Source organism: Leucoraja erinacea, chromosome 29, assembly GCF_028641065.1.
Source record: "Leucoraja erinacea ecotype New England chromosome 29, Leri_hhj_1, whole genome shotgun sequence".
NCBI classification, from domain to species: Eukaryota; Metazoa; Chordata; class Chondrichthyes; order Rajiformes; family Rajidae; genus Leucoraja; species Leucoraja erinaceus.
In genome coordinates, this window is record NC_073405.1 from 3,434,509 (window position 1) to 3,459,221 (window position 24,713).

Here is a 24,713-nt window from a genome sequence, read left to right on the forward strand (position 1 = left end):
GTGGGCTATAGTGGGATGGATTTTCTTTCTAAGTAAGAACCTGATGTGGTGTTTATCCTCTTCGTATAGTCGCATGTAACCTACTTTGCTGATTTAGTGTCACCTGCCTGGATTGTGTTTCCTCATTGTTAAACCAACACAAACGTGTCAGGAGTTTAAAATACTCTGGAGAGAAATTGCTGAGCTGTACAAAGAATATCATTAACCTGTGAGTCTTTAGAGCTACAGTGTGGAAACAGGCCCTTCAGCCCTCCGAGTCCACGCCGACCAGCGAGCACTTAGCACTATCCTACGCACTAGAGACAATTTACAATTTACAGAAGCCAATTAACCTACAAACCTGTACATCTTTGGAGTGTAGGAGGAAACAAGAGCACCCGCTGAAAACCCACTCAGTCACAGGAAGAATGTACGAACTCCGTACAGACAGCACCCGTAGACAGGATTGAACCCGGGTCTCTGGCGCTGTGCAGCAGCAACACTACCGCTGTGCCAACCTGCCGCCCTAAAGATTGTGTGGTTGTCAGATTTTTAAGGATAATCCTGCCCATGGAATAATTGAGCTTGTCACTGAATTCTCACAGCTTTTCTAAAGGCTCAGTTCTGATCTTTCAAACTATTTGAATTTTGCCTGAATCTAACAATACATTTATATTTATTAGATTTTATACATTTATACACTTATGAACTCTTGCAATAGTTTTCACAATTCTGCATATATTAATACATCTATATTAAAAATATAAACATATGCATATTATACAACAATGTGCCGTGGAGTCACCACAGTTTGTTTTTTGGGTTGTCTTTTTTTAAAGAAAGTCTGTCACATAGACAGCCAATTTATTTACATAATGTTTTTAAACAGATTCCTGTGAGTCCATTCCTTCCAGATTTTTTGAAGATGTCTTGTCTCACTTCCTCGGCAATAGTTATTCTGTGACGCTACATTTGTTCCCTGACTGACATTCATGGTTTTCTCTCTGGATGGTGATTGAAGGACTTTTTTAGACTTTAGAGCTGCAGCGTGGAAGCAGGCCCTTCAGCCCACCGAGTTGACCAGCGATCGCAGCCCCATACTAGCACCATGCTATGGACTAGGGTCAATCCACAGAGGCCAATTAACCTGCAAACATGTACGTCTTTGAAGTGTGGGAGGAAACCGGAGCACCTGGAGAAAGCCCACGCGGTCACAATGAGAATGTACAAACTCCGTACAGGCAACACCTGTAGTCGGGATCGAACCCGGGTTTCTGGCGCTGTAAGGCAGCAGTTCTACCGCTGTAGAGTGGGTGAACTAATGGCATCCACAACTGCCAGCGACCATGTCATCGTACTGTTTCAGCACCACGTTTTCATCGTCATCAAAGTACAGCAGGTTGATGGAGAAGAGTTTATCTGGGACGCAGCAAGGAGTTGCAACACCATTGGTCAGCTTGAGAGCGTTTATAATGGATTGGACGGTGGCGTGGTTGGTAGGTCTCATGTTCTGGCCCAGTGGGAAAACGCACGCTCCTTTACAGTGGTAGGCGTTGTACCCCCGAGGAGAGATGATCCAGCCAGACCAGCCGATCTCTTCAAAATCCACGTAGAGAGGATATCTCTGGCAGCCCAGCAGGTTTGCAGACCTCGTGTTCCGGCTCTGGCTTGCTTTGTTGTGAAGGGTCATCTCAGGGAGGAATTGAGTCTCTGTGGCAACATCAGAATTAACAATGTTTAAGAAGGAACTGCAGATGCTGGAGAATCGAAGGTACACAAAAAAGCTGGAGAAACTCAGCGGGTGCAGCAGCATCTATAGATGCTGCTGCACCCGCTGAGTTTCTCCAGCTTTTTTGTGTACCTCAGAATTAACAATGTTTAATTCATCTCATAATTGTTACAAATATCTAATATTTAAATAAATTACGAGCCTGGAGTCTGTTGTGGTTTTATGGGCACCAGAAACAATTTTATGCAGGTAGCTGACTTTGGGAGAGTCTTATGGTGTTAAATTGTGTGTGTGTGTGTGTGTGCATGTGCTCCTCAAAGCAGCAGTCTGAATTTAGATGTTCCTCTTCCTCCCAAGTTTAAATATTTTTGGCATTTCAGTCTGAAGATGGGTCTCGACCCGAAACGTCACCTATTCTCTCCAGAAATGCTGCCTGCCCGCTGAGTTACTCCAGCATTTTGTGTCTTATCTTCGGTTTAAACCAGCATCTGCATTTCCTTCCTGCAATAAATCTTTTTTGTGTTGGGCAAATCGTGCCGGGTATGTAGGTGGAGACAAGGAATGTGGATCAGCGTAACATGAGTGCTCATCTGCTGCAGAGTCTGGTTTCCAATTATCTTTGTTTCCCCCTTGCTGGATCAAGGCGCTACTCTGTGCAGCCTGTATAGTGGCTGTGTGCATAAATCCACAAATGACTATTGAGTCATGAGAATATAAAAAATGCTGTAGGTGCTGTGAAGCTTTGAAACACTTTGGGTTCTTTCAGTGTCTCCCCGTGTACACTGTTCATGCCTTTAACAAATCGACAAATAGACTCACCACTGATCTACAAGCTGTTTTATGTTGTGCTTGTGCCTATCCGTGTAGAGGCAGATACAGGGTATGGGTCTAGCACAAAATAGCACAAATGTTCTGCGACCACAGTCATCATCCCATGTTGAACATGCATAGACAACATCCACTCCTTGTCAAGGGGTCGGCCATTTGGGGCTGAGACGAAGAAAAACATTTTCACCCAGGGAGTTGTGAATCTGTGGAATTCTCTGCCGCAGAAACCAGTGGAGGCCAATTCACTGGATGTTTTCAAGAGAGAGTTCTTACGGCTAACAGAATCAAGGGATATGGGGAGAAGGCAGGAACGGGGTACTGATTTTGGATGATCAGTCATGATCATATTGAATGGCAGTGATGGCTCGAAGGGACGAATGGCCTACTCCTGCACCTATTTTCTATGTTTCTAATATCCTGTTAATGATTTTCAACCAGCTCCTTCTCGGTTTCTGGTTTAGTAATGCCCTCTAGTGTTCAGTGTTGACGACTTTGTTACTAACAATAATCTCACTCTGCTTTGCTGAGCACCAAATCATTGTGATGTGGGGAAAAAAGTCACTGGTTCATTATATTTACTACTTAAAACGATAGCTTCCCTCTCATCATTATTGAGTGCTTTTCCACAGGCCACATTTTATCTGTAACATCACCTAGCTGGTCTTTAATGTAAGCCAAAGAAATTAATATGCTCCTTTTTGCAGCCAAATTCTCCCATTGACTAACACCCTCATGAATACACATTAGGGACCACTCTGGCATATAATTAGGAACATAGAAAGCAGGTGCAGGAGTAGGCCATTCAGCCCTTCAAGCCAGCACCACCATTCAATATGATCATGGCTGATCATCCAAAATCAGTACCTCGTTCCTGCTTTCTCCCCATATTCCTTGATTCCGTTAGCACCTAAGAGCTATATCTAACTTTCTCTTGAAAACATCCAGTGAATTGGCCTCCACTGCCTTCTGTGGCAGAGAATTCCACAGATTCGCAACTCTCTGGGTGAAAATGTTTTTCCTCATCTAAGTCCTAAATGGCCTTTTTTAAAGTTTAAAAAAGACAGTCGTCTGATAAATAGGCAGTAAGTGATCGATGAAAAATTGATTAAATATACAAACAGCTGTCATTGACAAGAGAGAAGGTGGATGAGTTGTCCTGCCTCTGTAATCATCCTGAGGAACATGTGCGCTGGCTGATTGGCTGGTCCTCAGGCTTACAAGGTTTAGGGGTTATGGTGCATGTCCAAACAAATAGTACAAGGAACATTATTGCTGCCTACCCTGCCAAGTCCCATGTTTAGTAATGCCTTCAGGCATTGTTACAGACAGTGCATAAACCCTGGGAACCACCAGGAATTGAAAATTAACCACAATTTCCTATAATTGAATAGAAACTTAATTAAAGGGAGACCTGGGGGTAGCCCAACTGACAGAAAACTAATTCATGTATAGGAAGGAACTGCAGATGCTGGTTTAAAGTGAAGATAGACACAAAGTGCTGGAGTAACTCAGCGGGACAGGCAGCAACTCTGGAGAGAAGGAATGGGTGACGTTTCGGGTCGAGACCCTTCTTCGGATTGAAATCATTCAGGGACCACTCCAATGATATCGCCCTGGAAGAGCATTTGGCACAGAGCATCACGGAGGTAGAATCTTCATAGAGTCATGCAGCGTGGAAGCAGCCCCTTTGGCCCAACTTGGTGGACCGAAGGGTCTGTTTCCACGCTGTATCTCTAAAGTTTACAGTTTAAAAGCTAACACAGTGGAGAGACATACATCTGTTATTGATCTCAGAATGATGTACAGTGTTTCAGATGAGAGCTAGAGTTCCATGGACACTGCCAACATGTCCCAGTCACACTAGTCCCACCTGCCTGCATTTGACCCACATCCCTCCAGACCTATCCCATCCATGTACCTGTCTAATTGTCTCTTAAACATTGTGTTGGTCCCTGCCTCAACTACCTCCTGTGGCAGCTCATTCCATGCAGCCACCACCCTTTTGTGTCAAAAAGTTACCCCTCAGATTCCTATTAAATGTTTTCCCCTTCACCTTAAACCAAATGTCCTCTGGTCCTCGATTCACCTACTCTGGGCAAGGACTTTGTGCGTCTACCTGATCTTCTCCTCTCATGATTTTATACACCTCTATAAGATCATCCCCATCCCCTTTTACCGAGGAATTACCTATTGAAGAAATGGAGATGGGAGCCCCTCTCCGTTCGTCATCTGTGAAAAGAACAACCATTGGCTGTTTACTGCTGTGATGGTCTCTCCCGGTGGCAAAGTGGATATAGTTGAGTGTCTGCCCAGCCAGGGTCCGTACAGTGACCAACAAACCTTTGTTGCTGTCTTTATCCTGCGTCCAGTCATACACCTGTACAAATAAACAAACCGCTTGTCAGTCTGAAGAAGGGTCCCGACCCGAAACGTCACCCATCCAATTTCTCCACAGATGCTGCCTGACCCACTGAGTTACTCCAGCACTTTGTGCCCATGTCATGTCATAAGTGATAGGAGTAGAATTAGGCCATTCGGCCCATCAAGTCTACTCCGCTGTGTAGACTTGATGGGCCAAGAAGGAACTAGTAGATGCCGGTTTTAACCGAAGATAGATATAAAAAGCTGAAGTAACTCAGCGGGACAGGCAGACAATAGACAATAGGTGCAGGAGTAGGCCATTCAACCCTTCGAGCCAGTACCACCATTCACTATGATCATGGCTGATCATCCACAATCAGTACCCCGTTCCTGCCTTCTCCCCATATCCCCTGACTCCGCTATCTTTAAGAGCCCTTCTAGCTCTCTCTTGAAAGTATCCAGCCGCCGTCCGAGGCAGAGAATTCCACAGACTCACAACTCTCTCTGTGAAAAAGGTGTTACCAGCATCTCTGGAGAGAAGGAATGGGTGACGTTTCGGGTCGAAAGCCTTTGTAAACGTCACCCATTCCTTCTCTCCAGAGATGCTGCCTGTCCCGCTGAGTTACTCCAGCATTTTGTGTCTATCTTCGGTGTAAACCAGCATCTGCGGTTCCATCTTACACATAATGCTCCTACAATGATACCGGCGGTGTGCAGTTATTCCTGCAGGTATGATAAGGCTAAGTTCAACTATTGACACAAGTATTACAATGTTTGATATTCTTATGACCAAAGCTGACAACTTCCATAGTTTATAACTTCCAACAGTTGTTCGGGACGGCACGGCGGTAGAGTTGCTGCCTCACAGCGCCAGAGGCCCGGGTTCGATCCTGACTACGGGTGCTGGCTGTACGGAGTTGGTACCTTCTCCTCGTGACCGCGTGGGGTTTCTCCGGGTGCTCCGGTTTCCTCCCACACTCAGGTTTGTAGTCTAATTGGCTTTGTGAAATTGTAAATTTCCCCCAGCGCTAAGGGATAGGTAAATTGTCCCTAATTTCACATGGGTAGGACAGGTTTGGAAGGATATGAACCAAGGCAGGCAGGTGGGACTAGTCTAGCTGGGACATTGTTGGCGGTGTGGACAAGTTGGGCCGAAGGGCCTGTTTCCACACTCTAATGTGTGTGTAGGATACTGCTAGCACACCAGGATAGCTAGTCAGCATGCACTCTGGGCTGAAGGGCCTGTTACCACGCTGCATCACCAAACTATCCAAACTCTCTGTATTCTAAATGGGCCAAATGGCCTCCTGTGCTTTATCATTATTTGATTCTACCAAGTGTTTATATAAACACTGAAATTGCTGCAGCAGAATTTGAGGATATTGCCATTAGAATTAGAGGCAGCAGAGGTATATTTCATAGAGGGATTAGAAATGTTATTTCTATAGAAAGTACTTACAGCGTTAGTGATAGTGAAGACCTCCCATGTGCTATCATGCACCGGAAGAACTCTGGTTGACAATAATCTTCTGCCCTCGGCTGTTGACGTGTTATTGTCCAATATTTGGTAGACGCTGACCTGGGAGAGGAGAACACCGCTCAGACAAGTTGTAACATCTACTTTGAAAATATACTCGTGTAACATTTGAGATGGAACGGGCGGGTGGAACTCTGTGTCTTCCTAATGCGATTTCCCAGGGAATGGGCGACTTCTGAAGAAGGATCTCGACCCGAAACGTCATCCATTCCTTCTCTCCAGGGATGCAGCCCGCCCCGCTGAGTTACTCCACCATTGTGTGTCTGCCAAAGAAAACCATCCCTCCTCCCCTCTCGGTTTTTCTCAACTTGTTCCCCCCCCCCCCCCGTCTCTCACTTTTGTTTGTAGACAAAAATAAATTGGATAGGTATATGGACTGGAAAGGAATGGAGGGTTATGGTCTGAGTGCAGGTAGATGGGACTAGGTGAAAATAAGTGTTTAAGAAGGAACTGCAGATGCTGGAGCATCTATGGAGCGAAGGAAAGGAAATAGGCAACGTTTCGGGCCGAAACCCTTGGGTTTCTAGTCTGGCTTGGTAAAATTACCTTCGATTTTCCAGCATCTGCAGTTCCTTCTTAAACCCCCCTCTCTCCCTCGCTGTCTCTCTCTATCCCCCTCTTTCAGCCGGTCTCCTTTCTGTCTCAGTCTCTCGGTCTTTGTTTTGTCTGTCTGTCTTCCTTCCTGCCCCTCTCTCTCCCCCTCTCTCTGTCAGTCTGTCTCTCTCTATCTGTCTACCTCTCTCTCCCTCTCCCTCTCTCTCTCTGCCCCCCTGTGTCATCTTCAGACTCAGAGCGTCGACCAGAAACGTCACCCATTCCTTCTCTCCAGAGATGCTGCCTGTCCCGCTGAGTTACTCCAGCATTTTGGGTCTCTTCGGTGTAAACCAGCATCTGCAGTTCCCTCTTACACGGGGACATGGACAAGACAGTTACATGGATAGGACAGGTTTGGAGGGATGTGGCCGGACGCAGGCAGGTGGGACTAGTGGGACAGTGTGGACAGGTCGGGCCGATGGGCCTCTTTCCACACTGTATCACTATGACTCAACGATTCTATGGCTGGGTATCCACCCGCCTCTTACCTGGCAGAAGTGGTGCCGATGTGTCCGGAGGTCCTGGGACGGGCGGCCCCGCAGCTTGAAGAGGTGAAGCTCCGCCGTGAGGATGGTCTCACTTCTGGCCACGCTCGACAGGTTGAAGTAGAACTGGGACTGGTAACTGCGCGCTGGCAGGGGGAGGAGATGCAAGAGCAATGGTGAGCGGAGGCGGGGAGGAGAGGGGAGGGGAGGAGAGGAGAGGAGGAGATGGGATGGGATGAGATGAGATGGGATGGGATGGGATGGGATGAGAGGAGAGGAGAGGAGAGGAGATGAGATGAGATGAGATGAGATGAGATGAGATGAGATGAGATGAAATGAGATGAGATGAGAGGAGATGAGATGAGATGGAAGATGAGATGAGATGGGATGATGGGATGAGATGATGAGGAGATTAGAGAGAGGGATGAGAGAGAGAGAGAGGAGAGGAGAGATGAGAGGAGAGGAGAGAGGAGAGATGAGATGGAGATGGGATGAGATGAGATGAGATGGGATGGGATGGGATGAGAGGAGAGGAGAAGAGAGTAGAGGAGAAGAGAGTAGAGGAGAAGAGAGTAGAGGAGAAGAGAGGAGAGGAGAGGAGAGGAGATGAGATGAGATGGGATGGGATGGGATGAGATGAGATGGGATGAGATAGGAGAGGTGAGGAGGGGAGGGGAGAGAGGCGCTCACCTCTGTCCAGGAAGCTGCGGACAGTGTTGCCAAGCAGCAGCGCCGGCTCCTTGGTCAGCCCGTCCACTCCGGCCACCGTGTTGTACAGGTCGAGCATGTATTGGGGCGGCTGCCGCACCGTGTGTGGCGACTGCGGAACATCCTCCATCCCGAACACCTCCAGCAGCCGCTTCAGCGCCTCGGAGCGGATCCGTTGGCCGTGAGCGGGGAGAGTGGCGGCAGAGGCCACGAACAGGAGCGGCAGCGACAGCAGCAGCAGCAGCGCGGCGCTCACACACTCCGTCTGGACATTCATGGCTCTGGCTGGTCAGTGGGGACGCTGGTCAGTGGGCTGGCGGCCGTAATATATCCTCCACCACCCCCCCTCTCCTAGTCCCCTCCCTCCCTTCCTCTCTCTTTCCCTCTCCATCCCTCCTTGCCTCCCTCCTCCCTCCCTCTCCCTCTCTCCCCCCTCTCTCTCCCCCTCCCACCCCTCCATCTCCTTCCATCTCCCCCTCTCCTGCCCCCCCCCCCCCCCTTTCTCTTACCCCCCCCTCCCCCCCTCCTCCCCCCCCTCTTTCACTTTCCCCTCCCCTCCCCCCCCCTCTCCCCTTCCCCCATCCCCTCCCGCCCCTCTCCTCTCCTCCCCTCTGCCCCCCTCTCCCCCTCTCTCCCCCCCCCCCCCCCCCCCCCTCTCCCCCCCCCCCCCCCCCTCCATCCCCCCCCCCCCCCCCACCCCCCTCCCCTCCCCCCCCCCCCCCCCCCCCCCCCCCTCCCCTTCTCCCCCCACCCTCCCTCTCTCACCCCCCCCCCCCCCTCGCTCCCCCCCCCCCCCCCCCCTCCCCCCCCCCCCCCCCTCTCTCCTCCCCCTCCTCTCACCTCCCTCAGTCAGTCCACCGTGGCCCATTAGTGGGTGTGAGAGGCCGGGACCCTCCTGCTAACGAGGTGTGATTCACTCACCTCTCTCCCCAGCCTGTAATACACAACCGTACACTGATCCCGGACACCCGCGGTCACATCCCCCCGTCACCCTGAGTCCTGACAGGACTTGCACAGTCGGGGCCGCTTGCTGGCCTCTCCAGAAGCTCACACCCAGTCATCGAGCCATTAGCTGGACAAACAGAGAGCGCAGCAATCGCCAACGAGGACGGAGAGAGCGAGGGTGAGAAGGGGGAGAGAGGGACACAGGTGTGTGGGAAGGAACTGCAGATGCTGGTTTTTCAACCGAAGGCACACACACAAAACTGCTGGAGTAACTCAGCGGGACAGGCAGCATCTCTGGAGAGAAGGAATGGGGGTAACGTTTCGGGTCGAGACCCTTCTTTGGACTGAGAGTCAAGGGAGAGGGAGACACGGAGATATAGACGGTGATGTGGAGAGATATGGAACAAATGAATGAAAGATATGCAAAACAAAAGTAACGATGATAAAGGAAACGGGCCACAAACGTTGCCTTGGCTCCATAGATTTGGGTAGATTTGTTCGCAGCTGTGGAGTGGATGTGTAGAGGGATGTGGGTCAAACGCAGGCATGTGGTGTATAAAGTAGTTCAAGTTCAAGTTCAAGTTCAAGTGAGTTTATTGTCATGTGTCCCTGTATAGGACAATGAAATTCTTGCTTTGCTTCAGCACACAGAACATAGTAGGCATTTACTACAAAACAGATCAGTGTGTCCATATACCATCATATAAATATATACACACATGAATATATAAACTGATAAAGTGCAAATAACAGATAATGGGTTATTAATAATCAGAGTTTTGTCCGAGCCAGGTTTAATAGCCTGATGGCTGTGGGGAAGTAGCAGAGTTTTGTCCGAGCCAGGTTTAATAGCCAGGATGGTGTGGGTCTTTGATGATACTGCCAGCCTTTTTGAGGTAGCGATATGGACTCGGTGGGCCGAAGGGCCTGTTTCCATGCTGTATCTCTAAACTAAACTACTGTACATGTCCCAGTGTCTTTGGAAGGCAGCAGTGTGCATCTGAGGTTCCATTAAAACATTTGCAAGCCAGCCTGATGAGGACCAAGATAGATACAAACAGTTGGAGTAGCTCAGCGGGACAGGCAGCATCTCTGGAGAGAAGGAATGGGTGACGTTTCGGGTCGAGACCCTTCTTCTCTCCAGAGATGCTGCCTGTCCCACTGAGTTACTCCAGCAATTTGTGTCCACCTTCGGTGTAAATCGGCATCTGCAGTTCCTTCCTACTCATGATGAAGAGCAAGACTCTGGCAGTGTTTACTGTTACCTTTGCACATGGTGGATCGGGTGGCACAGTGGTGCAGCAGTAGAGTTGCTGCCTTACAGCGCCTCAAACTACCCGAAGAAGTGTCCCGACCTGAAACATCACCTACGGTAGACAAAAATGCTGGAGAAACTCAGCGGCTGCAGCAGCATCTATGGAACGAAGGAAATAGGCAACGTTGCCTATTTCCTTCGCTCCATAGATGCTGCCGCACTCTCTGAGTTTCTCCAGCATTTTTGTCTACCTTCGATTTTCCAGCATCTGTAGTTCCTTCTTAAACACTGAAATGTTACCTATCCGTTTTCTCCAGAGATGCTGCCTGACCCGCTGAGTTACTCCAGCACTTTGTATCTATCCTTGTTCCAGGCCACCACCTGCAGTTCCTTCTGATTACATTTCTCTCATTAAGATGCCCTGGAGTTGTTTTTCAGAAGGAGCCACAATGTTTCAAGTACAATCTTCATTTTATTTCTTCATGCTCCTGCTGGATCTGTGTTGTACTCTATAGTTTGTGTTCCTGGCCGGGCACACCAGCCCCGGCCTCCACCAGCAGCAGCAGGTAGGCAGGAGGAGATGGATGGTAGATAGACACATAGAAACATAGAAATTAGGTGCAGGAGTAGGCCATTCGGCCCTCCGAGCCTGCACCGCCATTCAATATGATCATGGCTGATCATCCAACTCAGTATCCCATACCTGCCTTCTCTCCATACCCCCTGATCCCCTTAGCCACAAGGGCCACATCTAACTCCCTCTTAAATATAGCCAATGAACTGGCCTCAACTACCCTCTGCGGCAGAGAGTTCCAGAGACTCGCCACTCTGTGTGTGAAAAAGTTTCTTCTCATCTCGGTTTTAAAGGATTTCCCCCTTATCCTTAAGCTGTGACCCCTTGTCCTGGACTTCCCCAACATCGGGAGCAATCTTCCTGCATCTAGCCTGTCCAACCCCTTAAGAATTTTGTAAGTTTTCTATAAGATCCCCTCTCAATCTCCTAAATTCTAGAGAGTATAAACCAAGTCTATCCAGTCTTTCTTCATAAGACAGTCCTGACATCCCAGGAATCAGTCTGGTGAACCTTCTCTGCACTCCCTCTATGGCAATAATGTCCTTCCTCAGATTTGGAGACCAAAACTGTACGCAATACTCCAGGTGTGGTCTCACCAAGACCCTGTACAACTGCAGTAGAACCTCCCTGCTCCTATACTCAAATCCTTTTGCTATGAAAGCTAACATACCATTCGCTTTCTTCACTGCCTGCTGCACCTGCATGCCTACCTTCAATGACTGGTGTACCATGACACCCAGGTCTCGCTGCATCTCCCCTTTTCCTAGTCGGCCACCATTTAGATAATAGTCTGCTTTCCTGTTTTTGCCGCCAAAATGGATAACCTCACATTTAGTAAAACATTTATCACATTTATTAAAACACTGGAGTACCTCAGCAGGACAGGCAGCATCTCTGGAGAGAAGAAATGGGTGACATTTCGGGTCGAGACCCTTCTTTTCAGACTGACCCGAAACGTCGCTAGATAGGGCTCTTTTTGTTTTTTAATTATTTTATTTATTAGAAGTAGTGTACATTACAATAATATAAGCCAAAAATAACATAATACATTTCCTGTACCACTTCATATTTTAAACTTTAAAAAGAGGAAAAGTTAAGGATAGTGAGTGTGTGAAAGAGTGCTCAAAAAAAGACCCTTACACACGGAAAATTGGAAAAGAAAGTTAAGAAGCAAGCCATAGAAAAGGAAAAAGAGAAAAAGAAAACTGAAGATTCATTAAAAGTAAAAAAAAAGAGCTAAAACGGATATACCAACTTCGTATTTTTCCTCTGTACAAAGATAGGGCTCTTAAAGATAGCGGAGTCAGGCGATATGGGGAGAAGGCAGGAACGGGGTACTGATTGGGGATGATCAGCCATGATCACATTGAATGGTGGTGCTGGCCCAAAGGGCCGAATGGCCTCTCCTGTACACTTTGGTCAATTGTCTATTGTTGCTATTGTCTCCCATGCTGCCCGTTGCTGAATTACTCCAGCATTTTTGACATTTGATGCGGCCAAAAATTTTTTGTGCCGTTCCTGCTGAATTGCTGTGGTGGATGTTTATGTTACTCCAGCATTTTTGTTTCTACCCATTTTATCTTTGTATGGAACTGATTCTTCAATGGTAAAAGGACTTTGGGGTCAATGAAAATGGGGTGCTATATAAATAAACTTATTATTATTATTATTATTATCTTCAGTTTCTTCATGGAAAAGGGAGATGGTGGTGGGGAGGGGGTTTGTGGGGATGGGATGGGGGGGATCCATGGACCAGGTGCACTAACCTCCAAGGACAGCTACTTCCTGCAGTACACACTCCCAAGCATCTGCCAACATGGGTTTCCTGCAACATTAGCACGACAAAGGGACAGAGGCACGTCAACAGCCTGCGTATGAACAAGAGTCCAAACACTGTGCTCGCAGCGGCAGCTGAGTAATTAACACCTCCGGCACCTTAAGCCCCCCTTCCTTCTCACCACCGGAGTTAATGGCGATCACAGAGGAATACTCCCCATGTGGCAGTCTGTACCAGCTCTCTCGCATCTCACACCATTCCCCAGCCCGAATAAGCTCCAGTCCAAATTGGGCCCACCAGCACATGAGGGTAGGAGGCTCCTCAAACTGCGGAGCATCCTGGACAATACAGCCAGTGGCGGGCTGGCCAGGGTGTCAGTTTGCCCGATGGCAAGTGGGCCCCTGATGAAGTGATAGCAAGTGGGCCCCTGATGAAGTGATAGCAAGTGGGCCCCTGTTAAATGATAGCATTGTAGTTGCGGGTGGGCCCCCATTGTCTCCTGGCAACCAATATTTTTAGACCCAGTCCGCAACTGAATACAGCTCACCCCCTCCATGACACACTGGTCAACCTGAGGAGCGCCTTCAGCAACAGGTGGCGCAGCGGTAGAGTTGCTGCCCTACAGCGCTTGCAGCACCGTAGACCCAAGTTCGATCCAGGCCTCGGGTGCTGTCTGTACGGAGTTTGCACGTTCTCCCCGTGACCTGCGTGGGTTTTCTCCGAGATCTTCGGTTTCCTCCCACGCTCCAAAGACCGTACAGGTTTGTAGGTTAATTGACTTGGTAAATGTGAAAACTCTAAAACTGAGGAAGGACATTATTGCCATAGAGGGAGTGCAGAGAAGGTTCACCAGACTGATTCCTGGGATGTCAGGACTGTCTTATGAAGAAAGACTGGATAGACTTGGTTTATACTCTCTAGAATTTAGGAGATTGAGAGGGGATCTTATAGAAACTTACAAAATTCTTAAGGGGTTGGACAGGCTAGATGCAGGAAGATTGCTCCCGATGTTGGGGAAATCCAGGACAAGGGGTCACAGCTTAAGGATAAGGGGGAAATCCTTTAAAACCGAGATGAGAAGAACTTTTTTCACACACAGAGTGGTGAATCTCTGGAACTCTCTGCCACAGAGGGTAGTCGAGGCCAGTTCATTGGCTATATTTAAAAGGGAGTTAGATGTGGCTCTTGTGGCTAAGGGGATCAGAGGGTATGGAGAGAAGGCAGGTACGGGATACTGAGTTGGATGATCAGCCATGATCATATTGAATGGCGGTGCAGGATCGAAGGGCCAAATGGCCTCTACTCCTGCACCTAATTTCTATGTTTCTATGTCCCTAGTGTGTGTGTAGGATAGTGTTAATGTGCAGGGATCGCTGGTCGGCGCGGACCCGGTGGGCCGAAGGGCCTGTTTCCACGTTGTACCTCTAAACTGAACAGACTGGTTCCACCAAGTTGCAGGAGACAACGCTACAGTAGATCCGTCTTCCCGGTGACTATCAAACTGTACAACTCCTCCCCCTTCTGTCGTGGGGTAGACTGAGACTGACTCCCCCCCCCCCACACAATTTTTGTACATCCCCAATCCTTTCCACTCGTCACTGTAATTTCATGTTTCATGTATTTTGTGTTTTAATGAATGTTGGCAGACCAATTTCCCTCCTGGGATAAATAAAGTTCTATCGTATAGTATCTTACAACTGACTAGATTCTGATGGGTACTCATCCAAAAGGTGAGGTAACAAAACACGGCTAAAAATAAGATAGACACAAAAAGCTGGAGTAACTCAGCGGGACAGGCGGCATTTCTGGAGAGAAGGAATGGGTGACGTTTCGGGCCAATACAGCTAAAAATAAATAGCTTTCTCAATGACGATATGAGATCGTAAGATCATAAGTGATAGGAGCAGAATTGGGCCATTCGACCCAACAAGTCTACTCCGCCATTCAATCACGGCTGATCTATCTCTCCCTCCTAACCCCATTCTCCTGCCTTCTCCCCATAATCTCTGACACCTGTACTATTCAAGAATCAAGAATCTATCTACCTCATGTTCCCAGCAAGAAGTGGCCTGTAACAGTGTGTCTGAAGAAGGGTCTCGACCCGAAACGTCACCCTTTCCTGCTCTCCAGAGATGCTGCCTGTCCCGCTGAGTTAATCCAGCTTTTTGTGTCTATCTTGGGTTGAAACCAGCATCTGCAGTTCCTTCGTACACGCAGTGTCTGAGAGATGAGGATTCATGTACAGAAACCGGAGCACCCGGAGAAAACCCACGCAGGTCACAGGAAGAATGTGCAAACTCCGTACAGACAGCACCCATAGTCAGAATGGGACCCGGGTCTCTGGTGCTGCATTGCTACCGCTGCGCCACTCTGCCGTTCTACTGCAGGCTGACTTGTTCACTCATCACCCTCCACCCCTGAAGCTGCGGCGAGCCCTGCACCCACGTCTGGGAACATGAAGTTGTTGCAATCCCACCGACATAATGAGCCAAACCCTGGAGAAAGTCCAGCACTAGGTGTGTCTCATAGATCTGTACTCAGTGTGTAGTATAACGACAAGTAGGCACAAGTTTCATCTGTTTATTGTTTAGGTGACACTAACGTTATATCTGATCTGCCTTCAGAAGTATTAGAAATGAAACAGCAAGAACAGAAAGAGGGCAGCAACAGGATTAGTAACTGAAAGGGATTAAATCATGAACTATCTGCCAGAAATCCACCACTTGATAGTCCAGGTCCACTGCCGGTTTACCGGTAACTGATGGTCCGGCAGCTCCTTTAATCCGGACGAGAGTTCGCTCTTCCGGGATGAGAACCTCCATCCTGAAAGAATTAGTTGTTTACTTGTTTATTAATTCAAAGGCTTCAAAGGTCTTTTATTACCAATTAAGGTACAGTGATGTGCGGATTACCATACAGCCATATAAAAAAAAGCAACAAGACACACAACTAAATAAAAGTTTAACATAAACATCCACCACAGTGGATTCCCCACATTCCCCACTGTGATGGAAGGCAAAAAAGTCCAACCTTCTTCCTCTTTATTTCTCCTGCAGTCGGGGCGATGGAAACTCCCGCGTCGGGGCCGTTGAAGCCCCCCGCATCATGCAGTTCCCGACGTCGCCTCTAACCAGAGACCGCAAGCTACACGATGTTAAAATCCGCAGGCAACCACAGCCGGAGCTCCAACGTCGATCCCTGGGCGAAGGGACCGCGGGCTCCGCGATGGTAAGTCCACAGGCAACCGCGGTGGAGCTCTCAAAATCGGTCTCCAGCAAAGTCCGCCAACTCCTCGATGTCAGGCCGCAGTGCGGACGGAGATACGATACGGAAAAAAATCGCATCTCCGTCGAGGTAAGTGATTAGAAAAAGTTTCGCCCAACCCCCCCCTACCACCACCCACATAAAACAAGCTAAAGAACACTAAAAACATACACATAACACATACAATTAAAAAACAAAGCAGAAAAGGACAGACAGACTGTTTGCGAGGCAGCCATTGCTGGCGCCACCCGGTGGTTGGAGATACAGTGGAGAAACAGGCCCTTCAGCCCGCCGAGTCCACGCCGACCAGCGATCCTCATATACTAGCACTATCCTACACACGCTAGGGACAACTTACATTTCTTTTACCGAAGCCAAATTAAGCTACAAACCTGCATGTATATGGAGTGTGGGAGGAAACTGGGGCTCCCGGTAAAATCCCACGCGATCACGGGGAGAACGTACAAACTCCGCACTTGTTCATTCTTCATTAAGTTCCACCTAGCGTTCCATGGTGCTTTAGAGACATGGGGGGAGGTTACATAATGAGTGGGTCAGAGGTGCCTTGTTGAGTTTAGTTTAGTTTAGTTTATGATCTGTACCGAAATACAGTGAAAAGTTATTTTGTTGCCTGCTATCCAGTCAGCGAAAAGACTATACAAAGAATACAATCGAGCCATCCACAGTGTACTGATACAGGATAAAGGGAATAACGTTTAGTGCAAGGTACACTCCGATTGAAGATAGTCTGAGGGTCTCCAACAAGGTAGATGGGAGGTCGGGATCGCTGGTTGGTGAGAGGACGGTTCAGTTGCCTGCTAACAGCTGGGAAGAGACTGCCCAGCCCAGCACCCGGAGAAAACCCACGCGGTCCCAGGGGAGAAGGTGAGCTCATGACTGCTCTCTAGTTGGTGACTGAGTGGGTGTGTCAGTTGTGGACTTTCACAGGGGCCATGAGGTTTCTACAGTGGACAACAAACGCCAGCCGTTCCTGCCAGAGGTGATCCCCGCCACTTCGGGATTATTCACACCTCCTTTTCTCCGTGGAGAAACACCAGTGAAAGAAAGTGTGAGCAGTCCCGAGGGAGAGAGAAAGGATGTGTGTTTTAAATATTTAAACAGGGGGAATCTGCCCTGTTGGTTGTAAGACAGACGTGCGGTTCAGGAGGAAGCACAGGGCTGCCTGGATCTGAAGACGACCGGCCCAGTTCTGGTGACTAGGGACCCGGTGGGCCCAAGGGCCTGTTTCCGCGCTGTATCTCTAAAAAACAAAATGAGGCCTGGATAGAAGGCCTGTGCTGAGGTGGGAGATTGCAACCTTCACGTGGTCTGCCCTGTTTCGACGAATGCAATCAACCTGGTGTGCACAATCAAGTAAGATCAAATAAAACACGTTGTCCTATAACTTTAGGCTGTGCACGCCATTCGCAAGAAGAAGAAGAAGGCCTGTACTTAAGGGGAGAGATTGGACAGATAGGGTTGTTCTCACTGGAACATAGGAGGTGGAGGGGTGGCCTGATGATGGTTGCAAATTTATGAGGGGGGCAGAATGGGTGACTTGAGTCTTTGGGGGAGATGGGGGAGCCTAAAATTAGAGGACATAGTTTTAAGGTGACACGGGAGACATTTAAAGATCTGAGGGTAGGGTTGTGTTTCCAAACAGAGGGTGGTGGTTGTGTGGAACGGGCTAGTGTTCGGGGATCGCTGGTCGGCGCGGGCTCGGTGGGCCGAAGGGCCTGTTTCCACGCTGTATCTCTTAACTAAACGAAACTAAATATTCCCTTTAATGACGTTGCCAGGAATATGGATGCTCCTTCAGTTTTTAAATCACCTTCTGTCGACTTTGGCAATGGCCCAAAACATAGAGAACTTAACAACGTGTTCTGAACCATTAGAAGCTACACCTGTGGACCACTTTTGATTTATAGCTTCTCTGGACTGTCAGCATCCATTTGATAAAGTCCCCCACTCAAATGCATGGAATTAACATTGACAATAAATGCCTAGATAGAGTGGATGTGGAGAGGATGTTTCCACTGGTGGAAGAGTCTAGGACCAGAGGTCACAGCCTCAGAATTAAAGGGCGCTCTTTTAGAAAGGAGGCGAGGAGGAACTTCTTTAGTCAGAGGGTAATTCATCTGTGGAACTCATTGCCACAAGGGGCTGTGGAGGCCAAGTCAGTCGACATTTTTAAGGCAGATATAGACAAATTCTTGATTAGAACGGGTGTCAAGGGTTATGGGGAGATGGCAGGAAAATGGGACTAGGTGCCAGAGATCAGCCATGATTGAATGGCGGAGTGGACTCGATGGGCCGAATTCTACATCTGTAATTTGTGAATTTGTGAGCATGTCTGGAGGGAAGGAATAGGCGACGTTTCGGGTAGAGAGCCTTGTTCAGACCCGATAACAGGTGTTTTGATTGGAGGTGAAATAAAGCTCTGGAGACACGTTGGATGAACTGATGGACGTTTATTGGATCGCAGAAACAAATCTCAAGAATGCGGTTAACTGTATATCGGCCCACTCTGCAATAAGCTGCATCAAACCATCACAATCAATAAACTACTGTAGTACGTAAACGACACTAAAAATGTTGCAGACAAAATATGGAGCATGGCCCAGCGTACTGAACGATTCAGAAACCTGTGGGATGAATGTCTTGACCCTGATGCAATATTCCATCCTTCGCCCGTGATACTGGGAGATATGCCCACTGCAATTCCTCACACACATCAGTTTGAAAAGTGCTAACTTAAGAAGAGTACATTATAAAATGGTAAACCCGTCCCAAAAGTTAAAAAGGTAGGGCACTGCACAGACTGACTAACATGTGGCCAAGCGATCAAAGTGGAGCTGTCTGTAGAGTTGTACGATGACATGAGTTGCTGATTTAACAGTGATGATCTAAGTGTGTAAATTATTCCCTGGCCAAGCTATGTCTGACAATACGGTATTCTGGACACAAAATTGCCGTGGTAACTCAGTGGGACAGGCAGCATCTCTGGTGGGGTTTCAGATCGAGTCGGAAGAAGGGTCTCGACCCGAAACGTCACCCGTTCCTTCTCTCCAGAGATGCTGCCTGTCCCGCTGAGTTCCTCCAGCATTTTGTGTCTATCTTCGGTGTGAACCAGTTCCTTCCCACACAGGATGGTGTCCCAGTCCTGATCTTCCCCTCCATTCTCTTCCAGAGAGTACGTCTCTCTCTTCCGTTGTCCATTGTCCTTTGCAGCCAGGGATCTTGCGGTTATGTATGAGCGCCTCTCAGTATAGACTCAGAGAATGCGCTTGGAACTTTCGACCAAGGTCGTGTTGGCAGCATGGAGGGATTGTCATAGATCACCTTTCAACCTCCTTGCTGCTCCTCGCATCCATCCACTACTTCTGAAAGGAAAAAGGGGAGATCATTTTCAGACAGGTTTGTGATATTATCAATGGGGAGAGAGGAACAGTGGCATTCGCAGAGATTAGGAGGGATGGGATGTGGTCGTAGAGTTGGAGGGCAGTTCCTGGGGGCATCAACATTGAATTCTCCCAATTTTGTTAGCCCTTTGCCGTCTCCTCCCCTTCCTCAGCCCCCGGGCCCCTCCTCCTCCCCTCCTTTTTCCTTTCTTCGAATGGATCGCGTTAATGACATTTCACTATTTCAGACTCAAGAAGAAGGGTCGAGACCCGGAACGTCACCCATTCCCTCTCTTCCAGAGATGCTGCCCGTCCCGCTGAGTTACACTAGCATTTTTGTGTCTATCTTGGCAGCGAGACATAGAATCGTTGGACGAACATCCCTCAGGGCTCAGAGAGTGGGTATAACGAGAGTGGGACAAAGTATCCCGTGTGTTTGAGTGTAAAAGGGCCTGTCCCACTTGGGTGTCATCATTTACACATCACGACATGACACGCACGTGATGCGCGCATAGTGCGTGATGACATAATAATAATAATATAATAATAATAACTTTATTTATAAAGTGCTTTTAGACAACATCATTCACCACAAAGTGCTGTACATGGGAAGTCAACAAAAAGTTATTACAAACTACTAAAACCATTAAGACGACAGGACTATAAAAACAGTAAAAATTAAAAGACATTAAAAGCACTAAAACAGGAACAATGTCTCAGCCAGCGTCGAAAGCCAGTGAATAAAAGTGAGTTTTTAGGGAGGATTTAAAGATGGACAGTGAAGGGGCCTGTCTGATCTGCAGCGGCAAGGTGTTCCAGAGTGCCGGGGCAGCAACAGAAAAGGCTCTATCCCCTCTGAGCTTCCGCTTAGACCTTGGTACCTCAAGGAGCAGCTGATCCGCTGACCTGAGGCACCGGGTAGGAGCGTATGGGTGGAGCAGCTCAGAGAGGTAAGGCGGGGCGAGGCCATTCAAAGATTTAAAAACAAATAAAAGAAACATAGGCAGTGACGCGCGGCGTCGCAAGATTTTGCGATGTAATAAATCTTCGCGAGCCATCTGCGTGACGCGCAAATGACTGCCAAGTGGGACAGGCCCTGGAAGGGCCTGTCCCACTTGGCAGTCATTTGCGTGTCACGCAGATGGTGCACGAATATTCTGCGCGCGGTTCACACAGTTGAAGACGGATGTGCAACCCCCCTGCCCCTTGCCGCTCACCCTTTGCTGCTTCTTGCAGTGCTTGGGACCCCCCTTCCATTTTCCCCTAGTTTCATTCTTCTTAAACTGGCCCCCTTTCGATGAACCGATGAGGCTTTTGACCCACTTGTCCGCGGGGTTGACGCAGATGGTGGCACACGGCAACTCCAGGCTGCAGGCATGAAGATTATTACGTTACCATTTAACCATATAACAATTACAGCACGGAAACAGGCCATCTCGACCCTTCTAGTCCGTGCCGAACACGTATTCTCCCCTAGTCCCATGCACCTGCGTTCAGACCATAACCCTCCATTCCCTTCCCGTCCATATAACTATCCAATTTATTTTTAAATGATAAAAACGAACCTGCCTCCACCACCTCCACTGGAAACTCATTCCACACAGCTACCACTCTCTGAGTAAAGAAGTTCCCCCTCATGTTACCCCTAAACTTCTGTCCCTTAATTCTCAAGTCATGTCCCCTTGTTTGAATCTTCCCTACTCTCAGTGGGAAAAAAAGCTTATCCACGTCAACTCTGTCTATCCCTCTCATCATTTTAAAAACCTCTATCAAGTCCCCCCTTAACCTTCTGCGCTCCAAAGAATAAAGCCCTAACTTATTCAACCTTTCTCTGTAACTTAGTTGCTGAAACCCAGGCAACATTCTAGTAAATCTCCTCTGTACTCTCTCTATTTTGTTGACATCCTTCCTATAATTAGGCGACCAAAATTGTACACCATACTCCAAAATTGGCCTCACCAATGCCTTGTACAATTTTAACATTACATCCCAACTTCTAGAACTTGGTGGGTTTTCTCCGGGTGCTCCGGTTTCCCACACTCTAAAGACGCGCAGGTTTGTAGGTTAATTGGCTTCTGTAAATTGTCCCTGGTGGGTGTGGGATAGAACAAGTGGACGGGGGAAGATCGCTGGCTGGGGGGGGGGGGGGGGGGGGGGGGGGGGATTCCAAGGGTAGGGGACACGCTAGAATTCAGAAGATTGAGGGGGGATCTTATAGAAACTTACAAAATTCTTAAGGGGTTGGACAGGCTAGATGCAGGAAGATTGTTCCCGATGTTGGGGAAGTCCAGAACTAGGGGTCACAGCTTAAGGATAAGTGGGAAGTCTTTTAGGACCGAGATGAGAAAAAAAAAAATTTACACAGAGAGTGGTGAATCTCTGGAACTCTCTGCCACAGAAGGTAGTTGAGGCCACAGTTCATTGGCTATATTTAAGAGGGAGTTAGATGTGGCCCTTGTGGCTAAAGGGATCAGGGGGTATGGAGAGAAGGCAGGTACGGGATACTGAGTTGGATGATCAGCCATGATCATATCTATCAGAACTGAACAAGGAGGAGGACACAAATGCAGGCTCAGACACAGGGCAGATCAGTCTTCAGAGTTTAATCAGTCCAAGTCGGTACACAGGTGAGCAAAACAGAGGCAACAGTACAATCTAGGAGCAGGCAAAAAACAGAGGTCGAAAAACAGGCAATGGTCGAGGTCACAAGATTTCTAGAGCTGGAACGAGGTGATACCAAGTAGCATACACAACGAACTGGCAATGAGAACTAAAACACAAAGGGCTTAAATACAGACTAGCAGGGGATAACGAGACACAGGTGAAACACATCAGGGCGGGGCCAATAATCACATGAGGGTAAATGACCTGACAGGAAATGGGACCTGAAACAAGAGGAGATGCGAGACACCAAAATAAAACAAGAATGCAAACTCTAATACTAAAAAACAATAAGAAACAGAAACTAGATCAAACCCGAGACCTGACAATATCGAATGGCGGTGCAGGCTCGAAGGGCCGAATGGCCTCTACTCCTGCACCTAGTTTCTATGTTTCTATTATCACAGCCGTGTTTAAGCCTGTACTCACATTACTGCGGGCAGGTTGCAGCCTCCACCTGTGTGCTGCACTTGGTAGTGGAGCATGTTTCTCTGAACCCTCCGTGGGTTTTTCACCTTGGTGTACGTCAGGCAGCAATCTTCAAAGGAATGCGCTGTTTGGAGAGATACAAACGACAGAATCTGGTTAAATTAATGCAACAGTGGTCATCAACTCATGTGACAGAAGTAGAATTGGACACGCTAGAGGCAGGAAACTTGTTCCCGATGTTGGGGGGGTCCAGAACCTGGGGCCACACACACAGTTTAAGAATAAGGGGTCGGCCATTTAGAACGGAGACGAGGAAACACTTTTTCACACAGAGAGTAGTGAGTCTGTGGAATTCTCTGCCTCAGAGGGCGGTGGAGGCCGGTTCTCTGGATGCTTTCAAGAGAGAGGTAGATAGGGCTCTTAAAAATAGCGGAGTCAGGGGGTATGGGGAGAAGGCAGGAACGGGGTACTGATTGGGGATGATCAGCCATGATCACATTGAATGGCGGTGCTGGCTTGAAGGGCCGAATGGCCTACTCTTGCACCTATTATTGTCTATAATTAGGTCATTCGGCCCATCAAATCCACTCCGACATTCAATCATGGCTGATCACAGGTTTAAGGTGAAGGGGAAATTATTTAATAGGAATCTGAGGGGTAACTTTGTCACACATAGGGTGGTGGGTGTATGGAACGAGCTGCCAGAAGAGGTAGTTGAGGCTGGGACTATCCCAACATTTAAGAAACTGTTAGACAGATACATGGACAGGACAGGTTTGGAGGGATATGGACCAAACGCGGGCAGCTGGGACATGTTGGCCGGTGTGGGCAAGTTGGGCCGAAGGTCCTGTTTCCACACTGTTTCACTCTGTGACTCTAAACTACTCACTGTGCAGGAAGGAACTGCCGATGCCGGTTTACACTGAAGATACAGTAGACACAAAATGCTGGAGTAACTCAGCGGGACTGGCAGCATCTCTGGAGAGAATGAATGGGTGACGTTTCGGGTCGAGACCCTTCTTCAGACACGCGGGTTTATCTGTGTGTCTGTGTGAAGTGGGGTCTGGACCTGAAACGTCACCCATTCCTTGTCTCCAGAGATGCTGCCTGTCCCGCTGAGTTACTCCAGCATTTTGTGTCTGTCTTCAATATTTCTCACTGATTCCCATTGTAACGGTGGAGACCCTGACACAGTGGAACTGAACCGGGAGTTGTCTTTGAGTAGTTGTTGGTGTGTGTGTGTGTGTGTGTGTGTGTGTGTGTGTGCATGTGTGTGAGTGTGTGTGTGTGTGAATGTGTGTGTGTGAATGTGTGTGTGTGTGAGTGTGCGTGAGTGTGTGTGTGTGAATGTGTGTGTGTGTGTGTGTGTGTGTGTGTGTGTGTGTGTTGTGTGTGTGTGTGTGTGTGTGTGTGTGTGTGTGTGTGTGTGTGTGTGTGTGTGCATATGTGTGAATGTGCGTGTGTGTGAGTGTGTGTGTGCATGTGTGTATGCGTGTGTGAATGTGTGTGTGTGTGTGTGTGTGTGAATGTGAGTGTGTGCATATGTGTGAGTGTGTGCGTGTGTGTGTGCTGCGTGTGCGTGTGTGTGAATATGCATTTGTGTGAGTGTGTGTGTGTGTCTGCGTGTGTGCATGCATGTGTGTATATGTGCGTGTGTATGTGTGTGTACATATCTGTGAGTGTGTGTGTGTGCATGACTGTGTGTGTGCGTGTGAATGGGTGTGACTGTGTGTGTGCGTGTGAATGGGTGTGTGTGTGTGTGTGTGAGAGTGTGTGTGAGTGAGTGTGTGTGTGTGTGTGTGAGTGTGCGTGTGTGTGTGTGTGTGTGTGACGTGTGTGTGTGTGTGTGTGTGTGTGTGTGAGTGTGCGTGTGTGTGTGTGTGTGTGTGTGTGACTGCGTGTGTGTGTGTGCATGTGAATGTGTGTGTGAGTGTGCGTGTGTTTACTCACCCTGGGCAGAGCTCCAGTCAATGCAGGCTGCCATCAGCACCAGGGTAAATAACAGGATCTTCATCTCTCTGTGTCAGCTCTCTGCGACTGGTATCTGGGTGGAAAACGACACGTCAGTTTCTGCAGCAGACTGCTTCTGTCTCCACATAAATTAACTTTTTATTATAGTTTTAGTTTAGTTTAGAAGGGAACAGGCCCTTCGGCCCATCGTGGAGATACTCAGCTGATGCAGCAGC

The 24,713-nt window shown here is 48.3% G+C and overlaps 2 protein-coding genes across 2 annotated transcripts in view; both read right to left on the bottom strand.

Annotated features, from left to right (window-relative positions):
• Positions 1-561: 561 nt before the first annotated feature.
• Positions 562-8,503, bottom strand: admp (anti-dorsalizing morphogenic protein). Its single transcript, XM_055658344.1, has 5 exons — positions 8,204-8,503; positions 7,517-7,659; positions 6,357-6,476; positions 4,724-4,913; positions 562-1,689 (listed from the first exon to the last, which is right to left on the bottom strand). The coding sequence occupies exons 1-5, from the start codon at positions 8,496-8,498 to the stop codon at positions 1,298-1,300; spliced, it is 1,140 nt and encodes a 379-aa protein (XP_055514319.1). The 5' UTR covers positions 8,499-8,503; the 3' UTR covers positions 562-1,297.
• A 9,989-nt stretch (positions 8,504-18,492) lies between these two features.
• Positions 18,493-24,713, bottom strand: part of ccl25b (chemokine (C-C motif) ligand 25b) — a 9,064-nt gene continuing 2,843 nt past the window's right edge. The window contains exons 2-5 of the mRNA XM_055658345.1: positions 24,478-24,571; positions 22,528-22,651; positions 20,655-20,805; positions 18,493-19,419 (exon numbers count right to left, since the gene is read on the bottom strand). Coding sequence (XP_055514320.1) covers positions 19,414-19,419; positions 20,655-20,805; positions 22,528-22,651; positions 24,478-24,541 — 345 coding nt within the window. The 5' untranslated portion in view covers positions 24,542-24,571 and the 3' untranslated portion in view covers positions 18,493-19,413. The remainder of the gene's footprint in view (positions 19,420-20,654; positions 20,806-22,527; positions 22,652-24,477; positions 24,572-24,713) is intronic.

Coding starts and splice junctions, on each gene's coding strand:
- admp (XM_055658344.1), bottom strand. CDS start 8,498: ATGAATGTCCAGACGGAGTGTGTGAGCGCCGCGCTGCTGCTGCTGCTG. Junction 7,660..8,203: donor CCGCAGCTTCCTGGACAGAG/GTGAGCGCCTCT, acceptor TCCCCCTGCCAG/CGCGCAGTTACCAGTCCCAG. Junction 4,914..6,356: donor TCTTCACTATCACTAACGCT/GTAAGTACTTTC, acceptor TTATTTGTACAG/GTGTATGACTGGACGCAGGA.